Source organism: Furipterus horrens, unplaced genomic scaffold, assembly GCF_987537825.1.
Source record: "Furipterus horrens unplaced genomic scaffold, mFurHor1.1.pri manual_scaffold_8, whole genome shotgun sequence".
In the NCBI taxonomy this organism is placed as follows: domain Eukaryota; kingdom Metazoa; phylum Chordata; class Mammalia; order Chiroptera; family Furipteridae; genus Furipterus; species Furipterus horrens.
In genome coordinates, this window is record NW_028327178.1 from 92298035 (window position 1) to 92309294 (window position 11260).

Consider the following 11260-nt stretch of genomic DNA (forward strand, 5'->3'; position numbering starts at 1 on the left):
ATAATACCTATCTCTTTTGATATTCCCCAAATCCTGTGAGACCATTGGGGCAAGAATGGCTATCCTCATTTTAAAAAGGGGTAACAAGGTCAAGTGACTTGCTGAGAAGTGGCAGAACTGGGATTGAAATCCAGTGCAAATTTTGGACAAATTCAGGGACTCCAGTTTCACTCAGCAAAGAACAGGCTCAGAAAACTTTGTTCAAAGAGGTGATATAACCAGGAAAGTAAAACAGTTTCAAGCAGAGTTTAGAAGAATCTAGGGATGACAGATCCAGAAATAGCTAGCTGTCAAAGGCACTCTGGTATAGGACATCCTTCCACTGGGAGAAGTCCACCTTGGTCTTTCTTCACCAACTTAAAACAAAACTTCCTGATGCATGGAACCTCAAGCAAATGTCTTTATGGGAAAATCATTGGTACCAGTGATGTAAAAGCAGGGGCAGAGCAACGGTAGGACCCTCCAGATGGAGAATGAGGTCTGGACACTCAGGAAAAGGTACTTGGACCACGATCTGGTGACTTCTTTTACTGCTAACTAACAGGGCCAGATGCCTACCTTATCTGCAGGCTCTGACTAATTTGGCATTTCTGAATTGTGTGGTGTTTGCATCCCTGCCGATGAGCCACTAGTCCCATAAGTACATATGTGTGTATGCAGGCCTGTGTGTGCATATTCATTGATCCAACAAAAATGTATTGAGGACCTTTTGAGTGTCAGGCATTTTGCTAGGTGTTGGGGATATAAGTGGAAAAAAAGACAGCAATACCACTGCACTTAACAGAGATCACTATCTAGTTGGGGAGTCAGTAATCAAGCAAGCAACTAAGATAACCAGAAATAAGTGCTGTGTGGGAAAGAAATATGGTGCTATGATCAAGAATAATAGCAGGGGTGATGAATAATACCAGATACTATTCAAGGAAAGCCTTCCCAAGATGACATTTAAACTAAGAATTGAAGGATGAGAAGAGACCAACCGAGGAGCCCTCCTCAGCCTGAGGGCCAAGTGAGGGGGAACTTTGGAGGAGGGAGCTAGGAGCACCCAGGAAGCCTGCTATTCTGTTCCTGTTCTCTCTGCTCTATTCCACCCTTACAGGGCCTCCTCCTCCCTTCCACAACCTTTACCTCCCAGTCCCACCCCAGCCCTTCCAGGTGCCAGGTAGCTCCTACCCCCATTTTGAGCTGTTCACAGTTTTTTCCTGCCCATTCCTGTCTTCCTTTTGCAGATTTCCTGGAATGAGGGTGTTGACTTGTGGTGGCATGAACTCATGCAGGAGGCAGGGGATGAGTGTGAGCCTGAGTGGTGTGATGCTGAGGACCCGCTCTTCATCCTATACACCAGTGGCTCCACAGGCAAACCCAAGGCAAGTGTGTGTGTGCACATGTGCACATGCGTGTATACTGTGTAAGGGTGAGAAGTGAGTTTCTGAGGAAGCATGTAATGACATCAATTTTACTTGACAACTCTGAGTTTCAGAAATGTCACATTACCTTTTTTAAAGGAAATTAAGATGCTAGATTGTGAGGCCTAGGGTGAATTATTCAACTGAGGGCTTTCTTATTGCCCAGAAAATGAGAAAAGTATCAGTCCATGTGGCTTATATCAATGTTTTTTTGCTCATGCCTACATGGTTTGGTTGAAGGACAGCTGCCCTGTTCCACTTAAGGCCACAGGTGGGCACAAGGATCCCTCTTGGGCTCCTAGACTACAGCTCTTAGAGTTTGGTTTCTTGAACATGCCACACTTTAACATCTAGTCCCCTTCAGGGCAGAGTGGGAGCCAGAAATACTTAAGGAAATTCTGACTGTTCCATTGACTTGAAAGATGTCACTCTGCCTTCCACCTACCCCATCCCTAAATTATTTTCTCCACATACTTTGGAATATCCCTAATGGGTTTTTAGAAACACAATTTTGGTCTCTCTTTCCTAGGGATGGGGATATTGATGAAGTAAGAGAAGATTGTCTTTTTTTCTCCCCTCTCACTCTGTCAACATGTAATTGAATGTGTGTGCACAAATGCACAACAGAAGCACTATCTGTGAGTGTATTCAAAGTGCTCATGTGTGAGAGTAATGTGGGTGGTTTTGTAATACCGTTTTAGGGTGTGGGTGTGAATGATGGACTGACTGTACATGTGTGTGAGGTGTGACATGACAACATGGAGAAAAGGGGATGGAAGAGAGATGGATGGTGTGAAAGGAGTGTGGGCAGGGCCAAAATGCCTGCGGAGGATCTACCACTAGTCTGCCCAGCCCACTTTGGTGGTCAGTGGGGGTGAGCCCAAGCCCCATTCTGAGGCCTTCTTTTCCCCCCCAGGGTGTGGTACACACAGTTGGAGGCTACATGCTCTATGTGGCCACAACCTTCAAGTACGTGTTTGACTTCCATCCAGAGGACGTGTTCTGGTGCACAGCAGACATTGGCTGGATCACTGGCCATTCCTATGTCACCTATGGGCCACTGGCCAACGGTGCCACCAGTGTTTTGGTGAGAAGGGACCTGGGTACCATGGCTACCTGCCTTAATTAGGGGATGGAAAAGGTGATCCTGGATGACTGCCTCCCAAGGCCACTTGGTCTAGAAGCAGTAGGACTTACATAATTCTGGCTCATCTGGTAAGGGAGTGAAGTCATGGGTTTGTCAGAAAGGGTACATTACTGAGCCTGAGGCTATGGTAGGGGGATGGAGGGACCTTTGGGAAGGATCAGAAATGACCAGCCTTCAATGCGGTTAGTTTGAGGGTATCCCCACATACCCGGACGTGAGCCGCATGTGGAGCATTGTGGACAAGTACAAGGTGACCAAGTTCTACACAGCACCTACAGCTATCCGCCTGCTCATGAAGTTTGGAGATAAGCCTGTCACCAAGTGAGACCCCTCCCCAGCTGCTGCCCCATGGGTGTCCCTTAGAACGACTGGCCTTTGTGCAGTTGTTTCCATGCCACTGTTCCATCTCCCTGGCCTGGAATGGGGGTGGGTGGGCAGTAGAGCCTGGATGTGTCTTCCTGATTCCCAGTGGTACTCAGAGCCATCCTCTTTCCCCACTCCCCTGCCCAAGGCATAGCCGGGCATCCTTACAGGTGTTAGGCACAGTAGGTGAGCCCATCAACCCTGAGGCCTGGCTGTGGTACCACCAGATAGTAGGTGCCCGGCGCTGCCCCGTCGTGGACACCTTCTGGCAGACAGAGACAGTGAGTAAGGGTTACAGAAGGTTGGGGCTCAGGGACAATGTGGGAGGACTGACTCAAACCCCTGATCTCTGACTTCTACAGGGTGGCCATATGCTGACACCCCTCCCTGGTGCAACACCCATGAAGCCTGGTTCTGCTGTGAGTGAGGCTCCCTTGGCTGGTCTTGGGCTAGGCAAGGATAGAGTCTTGGGGCATTTGGCCTAAGTAGAGGGGTGGGGACTAGACTGAGATGTGTGATTAATGTGGGGCTCTGCATCTCCTTGGGAGAGGTAGAGTTGAGTCAGAACTGCCTCATTTCTCTCCTTGGGTCCTGTCTCTTGTTTGCTTCTAGACCTTCCCATTCTTTGGTGTAGCTCCTGCAATCCTGAATGAGTCTGGGGAAGAGTTGGAAGGTGAAGCTGAAGGCTATCTGGTGAGGCCGTGGCCCTTAGCGGTCTTAGAGGAGGGGGGAAAAGGGTCCACTAAGGGAGACTGCACTGCTTCAGGGTTTAGAACCTAATCTCTCCTGGTAGCTGCTGTGACCAAAGGTCCATGGTTGAGGGTTTATTGTTTGCAGAGATCCTGTAGGGAATTGTTCTGTATACTTTGCCTGCCTCTCTCTCTGCATTTTGGCCCATGAGGCTCTGAAGGGCTCTGCTGGAAATATCCTGATGGTGCCTTTTTTGGGTCTGGAAGACTTAGTCCCAACTCTTCCTTTGACAAACATTCATTCTAGTGTGAAAGGAAACTTCACAACATAGGGGGAAATCATAAAGGCTCCAGAGTCAACCTGCCTGGGTTCAAATCCTGGCTCTGCCTCTTCTGTGACCTCAGATAAGTTACCTAACTCTTTTGAATCTAAATTTCTCATTTGTAAACTAGAGTTATAATAGTACCTTTGTCTTCTGTTGTTTCTGGATTGATTAGATGATCCATGTGAAGTTTAGCACAGAACCTAACAGTGCTTAAGAAATCTTAGTTGTTACATACTCAGCCTCTACTCTCCACCCCACTTCACTTTTACTAAGAACAAATTAGTAACAAGGCCAACACTTGAATCCTTCTGCCTCTTAGCCATCATCTTGTCCATCTGCCACGGGATGTTATTGTTTGGAGAAATTATTTACTCATAAGTGGGTCCCACATTTTTATTGTTTTCATTTGCATCAAACTGGACCTGCTTTCCTGAGGGACTACCCAGAAGGAGACTCAAATTTACTAATTGCTTATCATCAGCATAACATTGTGCTAGGCATCTTCTACCTGCTATCAATTTAATCCCCAGGTTATTCTCTCTGATTTACAGATGAGGATCCTGAGCTCAGATAGATAAAGTTACTTACTGAGGTCACATAGTAAGTGGCGCAGTTGGGATTCCAAGCCCGGATTATCTATCTCCGAAGCCTGTGCTTTGTACTACTTCTCAGGAATGGCAGGCATTCAGGCCATTTCTCCTTAGATTGGCAAAGTTTTGATAATCTTTCATTGAGACAGAGTAACAGATGTGACTACTGTGCCTTCCTCACTCTCCAGGTATTCAAGCAGCCCTGGCCAGGGATCATGCGCACAGTCTATGGGAATCATGAACGCTTTGAGACGACCTACTTTAAGAAGTTCCCTGGGTACTATGTGACAGGAGATGGTGAGCCTTGGCTATCCCCTTCCCATACTTCCTATCAAGACATGTACCTTTCCCTCCGATTTTCAGGAAGAGCTGGCTAAGGGTGAAGAAACACAGGGAGAGAAATGTGTCCTATGTATTAGTGTCTAACATTGAGGCAGAGCTACAAAGACTGTAAGAGCAGGAATGAGTATTGCGGAATGGGTCTCAGTGTGGTGCCATCTGAGATTTGATGTGTGAGGAAAGAAGTTCTTGTCATTGCTCCTGTGTTGAAAGAGATTGGGCATATAGCAATATTATGTCATATGTGTCCCCATACCTGGAGGCTGTGACCATGTGTCCATCCACCATTGCATTCATCCACAAATATTTATTTAGCATCTACTATGTCCAGGCACTGATCTAAACATGGGGGGTATCACCATGAATGAGGCAGGCAAGGTCTCTGCTCTCATGGGTCTTACTTTCTATTAAAGGAATATAGGTAATAAATTCAGCAAACAAGTAAATAAGCTTGTCTTAGTGATAAGTGCTATGAAGAAAAAATGGTCTAAATAAGGGAATGGAATAAAGAGTGTCTGAAGGCATGGCCATATATGGGATGGCGAGAGAAAGCTTCTCAGAAGTGACATTTGATCACAGACCTGAAAGGTGAGAAGGAGCCAGTCATGGGAAAATGTGGAGTAAGTGTGAGTGTTCTGTGCAGACACATGCTTGAAATACCTGAGGAACAGACTGAAGCCTGTGTGGCCAGCGTGTAGTGAGCAAAGGGAAGAATGTCATAAGAAGCTGGAGATGCAGATAAGGCCTTGTGGGCCATGGCGAAGTTTGATATCCAATGTACAGAGGGAGGCTTTTGCAGGTTTTGAGCAGAGAAGTGATGAGGACTGATTTACTGTTTAGAAAATAACTTGCCAGCATGGCTTAGTTGGTTGAGCATCAGCCTGTGAACTGAAAGGTCACCATTTCGATTCCTGGTCAGGACACCTGCCTGGGTTGCAGATTCAGTCCTCCACTGGGGCATGTGCAAAGGCACCCAATCGATGTTTCTCTTTCACATCAATGTTTCTCTCCCTCTCTTTCTCCCTCCCTTCCCCTCTCTCTAAAAAATAAATAAATATTTTTTTAAAAAGAAAATAACTTTGCCTAATCTATGGAGAATAAATTTTTGGTGGGTGTATTAGTTATCTATTGTTGTGGAGCAAATTACCCCCAACCTTGGTGGCTTAAAACAACAAATATTATTTTACCTCATACAATTTCAGAGGATCAGCAACACAGACTAGCATAGCTAGTGGTTCTCATTCAGTCTCTTTTACTTATTTATTTTTAAAATTTTTGTATGTTTTATTGATTATTCTGTTACAGTTATCCCAATTTCTTTTCCCTTTGCTCCCACCCACTCAGCAACCCCTCCTCCCGCCAGCAGCACCCCCCACTTAGTCCATGGGTTGTGCATAAAGCTCTTTTCAACATCCCCCTGTCCATTCTGCACCTTCCTACTATGCTTCTTAATTCCTGCACCATTTTCCTCCCTTTCCCCCTTCACCTTCCCAGTGGCCCTCCCCTCACATGCTCCCCATACCTATGATTCTGTTCCTACTCTAGTTGTCTGCTTAGTTTGCCTTTGTTTCCATTCCCTAGCTTCTGTTGATAGTTGTAATACTGTTTTCACTTTAATGTTCATAGTTTTGATCTTCTTTTTCTTAAATAAGTCCCTTTAACATTTCATATAATAATGGCTTGGTGATGATGAACTCCTTCAGCTTCACCTGCTTCACCTTGTCTGGGAAGTACTTTCTCTGCCCTTCCATTCTGAATGATAGCTTTGCTGGATAGAGTAATCTTGGTTGTAGTTTCTTGCTTTTCATAACATTGAATATTTCCTGCCAGTCCCTTCTTGCCTGCAAAGTTTCTTTTGAGAAATCAGCTGGCAGTCTTATAGGAACCCCTTTGTAGGTAATTCTCCTCTTCTCTGTTGCTGCTTTTAAGATTCTCTATCCTTAACCTTTGGCATTTAATTATGATGTGTCTTGGTGTGGTCCTCCCTGGGTCTAGTTTTTTGGGACTCTGTGCTTCCTGAACCCATATGTCCATTTCCTGCCTCAAATTAGGAAAGTTTTCCTTCATTATTTTTTTTTGCATAATTTTTCAATTTCTTGCTCTCCCTCTTCACCTTTTGGCAACCCTATGATTTGGATATTGGCACATTTAAAGCTATCTCAGAGGTTTCTAAGCCTCTCCTCATTTTTTGCAATTCTTGTTTCCTCCTTCTGTACTGGTTTACGGTTTGTTTCTTCCTTGTATTCCAATTTGTTGATTTGAATCCTGGTTGCCATTCCTTCACCACTTGTTTCATGTGGATTTTCCTTCATTTCAGCTAGGATAGCCTTCATTCTTTCCCTGTCCTGTTTAATCGTTTCTGTCAACTCTGTGAGCATCTTTATCACCAGTGCCTTACACTGTGCATCTGTTAGGTTTGCTCTCTCTTTATCTGTTAGGTGCGCGATCTGCTCGTTGCTTAGTTGTGTCACTGGGACCTTGATCTGACCCCCCTTCTGGGCCGTACTTCTATGTCTCCTCATCTTGACAGTTTTCTGCATTTGCCTCTGTGATATCATACCTGCTACGTTATAGGGGGCGGAGCTGTATTTGTTAGTGCTGGCATGTTTCACTGAGTTTTGGCGCTGTATGTGGGGGAGGGGTCTGAGGGAACAGTGCTGGTTGCCGCTGCTTTTCCAGGCACTTCTCCCCCTTCCTGTACTAAGCAAGCTGCCTCCTTTTAGCAACTGGTAGCTTCTTCCTCTGCCCCAACCCTCACTGGCTTTCACAGTCAGAAGTAATGTGGCTCTATTTTCCCCAGCGCTGGAACCACAAACTATTCGGTCTGGTCTGGGGCAGGGATCCATCTGGTCTGGGGCTGGGATTGCTTCTCATGTTTAAACTGTATGACTGTGTTTTTCATCACGGCTACTGCTAGCCATGCCGCCTCTAGCCGTGATGCCTGCCAAGCACTGCTTCCACAGCCACTGCTCCGCTTCTCTTTCTCTCCGTCCCAGCTCTGCCCTTCCTACCTTTCTGGCTGATTATTTCTTCTTTATTTCTTTGCTGAACTTCCCTGTAGTTTCGATTTTCTGTTTTGTTTTCTTTTTTAGTTTTTTGAAGTGGTTGTAAATTCCTTCTTGGTTGTGAGGAGATGCAGCATGTGTATTTACGCCTCCCGCTTGGCCAGAAGTCATTCAGTCTCTTGAGGGTTGCAGTCAAGCTGTTGTTCGGAGCTGTAGTAGTCTGAAGGTTTGACTGAGCCTAGAGGACCCACTTCCATGCTCACTCATGTGGCTGTTGGCATGAACCCTCAGTTCCTGCCACTGGGGCCTCCCTATAGGGCTACTCATGATGTGGCAGCTGGCTTCCCCCGGAGCAAATAATCTGAGAGAACGCAACTAAGATAGAAGCCGCAGTGTCTTCTATAGTCTAATTGCAGAAATGACATCCCATCACTTCTGCCAAATTATATTGTTCACACAGACTAACTAGTACAATGAGAAAGGCCTACAGTAGGGTATGAATACCAGGAGGTAGAGATCAGTGTGGCCATTTTGGAGCCTGGCCACCACAGTGGGCAAGAGTAGAAGCAGGAAGACTTGCTAGGAAGCTAGTGCACTGGGTGTGATGGTCTGGTAATGTGGATCATGTATCCTTCTGTGGGGTTATTTATTTTACACTGTGCATTTCTTCACTTCCCAGGCTGCCGGCGGGACAAGGATGGCTATTACTGGATCACTGGCAGGATTGATGACATGCTGAATGTATCTGGTGAGGTCTAGGGACTATTTTCCCTTCTCATTAGCCCTGCTCCCCCAGAAACTCCCAGCTTAATTAAGCCTTTTGAGAGCGCCAGGATGTCCTTTGGCCAGACCATGTTTGGAATGAAGCATGCAGTTCTGAGCCCAGGTTTTGGAGGAAGAGTGATAAACACCGGAATGTGACTAGGGGAACGGGGATGGTAGGGCAACTGAAGCATGTCATATGGGGAATGAATGAAGGGCCTTTCTAATTTGACCAGACCACTGCCCTGTAGGCACAGATGGAGAGGGGCTGGGGTAGAGGCGGGGTCTTTCTCATGGCACTTGCTGCCTTTTGACAAGGACACTTGCTGAGCACGGCAGAGGTGGAGTCCGCACTTGTGGAACATCAGGCTGTTGCAGAGGCAGCTGTGGTCAGCCACCCGCATCCTGTGAAGGGCGAATGCCTCTACTGCTTTGTCACCTTATGTGATGGCTATACCTTCAGCTCCACTCTCACCGAGGAGCTCAAGAAACAGAGTAAGGAGCTTCCCTGGGCAGGGAAGGACTGCGGGGCTTGTTCTGACAGTTACTGCTGTAGGTTGTTGGGGAGGGGCTGGAGTTAGCTGCTCCCCAAACCACAAACAGATCCCAGGGGGCTGATTGCCCTCTTTCCATTCAGTCTCCATTAATCTCTCCACTAGGATAGTACTGGCTGACATGTATAGAATTCTTTCTCTGTGCCACCACTGGGCTAAGTGCTTTAAATGCATATAATCTCCCCATAAATAGGTCCTATTGTTACCTTCATTATAAAGATGAAGAAAATTGAAGTTCAGAGAAGTTAAATCACTTTCCCAAGGCCACACTGCTAGAAAAGTGGGATTTCAACTCTAGCAGGCTGATTCTAGAGCCTGAGCTTCATGAAGGTGGATGAAGGTAAATGAGATAGGCCCTGGCCCGGTAGCTCAATTGGTTAGAATGTTGTCCCAATACTTCAAGGTGCATAGAAAAATCAGCCAACGAATGCATAAATAGGTGGAACAACAAATCAATGTTTCTCTCCCTAAAATCAATTAAAAATAAAAGATAAATGAGATAGAAAGAGACAATGTGTTAAAAAGAGAGAGACAGGAGTGAGCCTGAGAATGACTGCGAACAGGGCCTTGGAGAGGAAATAGGTGGGGACCAAAGCCATCTCTACTTAAATTCTGGGGAGCCTGGCTAAGGGTTCTGAGGTAATGCTTAATGATTTGTCGGTTACAGTTAGAGAAAAGATTGGCCCCATTGCCACACCAGATTACATCCAGAATGCACCAAGCTTGCCTAAAACCCGCTCAGGTATGTTCAAAGGCTCAAGGGATTGGGATTGGGATTGGCCGAGGCCCAGTGGTGGCGGCATGTGGGTGGATGGAAGCCTTTGGCAGGGTTGGAGTTGGTCAGTGCAGTCACCAGGTAACCAGAAGCCTGTGGTCCCCCAGGGAAAATCATGAGGCGGGTACTTCGGAAGATTGCTCAGAATGACCACGACCTGGGGGATACATCTACCGTGGCTGACCCATCTGTCATCAGCCAGCTCTTCAGCCACCGTTGCCGGACCATCCAGTGAACAAGACTGCCATTTACCCAGGATTCCCCACTGCTTGGCTTTCCAAACTTTTGTCCACCGTCCCTGCCCCCATCCAAGAGTGCTGAGGGCCAGGGATGACCCACACCGCCTCCCTCAACCAGCTCTCTGGGACCGAGGACCAGCTTTACTCCCGGGTAGAGGCAATTTCCTGTGACTGCCAGGCAGACGGAACAGGACCCAGGTCAGCCTCAGGTTGCTGTGCTTACAAAAAGCCCTTGGAGCCCAGAACAGGGACCTGAAGGCCATGTTCCCAACCCAAGTTGAGTATTCAGAGGACAAGTGAGGGCCTAGACTGAAGAAGCAGGGAGGCAGCTCTGTAATCCTGTGTCAGCTCTCAGGTAGCACCAGTACTTATCTTGGGCATGCACTGGCCCTTAGCAATGCCTGTTTGTGAGTCCTGGAACTATTATTATTTTTTAAACACTTTGCTTCTTCTGCTCTGGGTCTTTTGTGCCAGATGACAGTACTTGCCTGCCCATTTGCTCCAGGGGCTCTGTAGGCAGGCTGTTTCCAGATGGGTTTTGGATCATTTGCTTCTTTGCAGAAGTAAATGTTTTGTTCCTAGCGCCAGAGGAACTTGTCTTCTTTGTCTTCTGTTCCCCTTCATGGGAACACAGTTGTGCCCACGACAGACACTCTCAGATGAAACTCTTTTCTTGCCTTGGTTGTGCTTAAGCCGTGGTTGTCGGAATAAAATCTGTGACCTCAAAAAAATGGTGACTTGTTTTCTTAGGTATCTTACAGGTTCTATATTTGCTACCTGCTCTAATTTGTGGGGAAATGGTAAGGGGAGTGGTTTTCTCTGGAATACCCCAATATCCTCCTTCCAAAACTTTTGGTTTGGGAAAACTAGGCAGGGCTACACTCATAGGCCCTTTGACAAGCTACTGAGCTAAGCAGGAAAGCAACTGAAGCCAGTTCACAACTGTGATGTCCCATCATAGTTGCCCTCCCTCCAGCTCCTGCTAGGGGCCATCTCTCCTCCTTATGATCTCTTGAGAGCATTAGAGAGTCACTAAGGATTGCAACTTCAGGAGCCTATTCACAG

General features: G+C 46.7%; 1 protein-coding gene across 2 annotated transcripts in view; it reads left to right on the forward strand.

Moving 5' to 3' along the window:
- ACSS2 (acyl-CoA synthetase short chain family member 2) overlaps positions 1-10926 on the forward strand; it is a 49363-nt gene extending 38437 nt beyond the window's left edge. For both annotated transcript variants that reach the window (XM_090286290.1, XM_090286291.1), the window contains 11 exons: positions 1230-1367; positions 2323-2493; positions 2741-2874; positions 3065-3197; positions 3279-3335; positions 3529-3609; positions 4710-4818; positions 8545-8613; positions 8946-9122; positions 9849-9923; positions 10064-10926. In XM_090286290.1, coding sequence (XP_090142416.1) covers positions 1230-1367; positions 2323-2493; positions 2741-2874; positions 3065-3197; positions 3279-3335; positions 3529-3609; positions 4710-4818; positions 8545-8613; positions 8946-9122; positions 9849-9923; positions 10064-10191 — 1272 coding nt within the window. In that variant the 3' untranslated portion in view covers positions 10192-10926. The remainder of the gene's footprint in view (positions 1-1229; positions 1368-2322; positions 2494-2740; positions 2875-3064; positions 3198-3278; positions 3336-3528; positions 3610-4709; positions 4819-8544; positions 8614-8945; positions 9123-9848; positions 9924-10063) is intronic.
- The last annotated feature ends 334 nt before the right edge of the window (positions 10927-11260 follow it).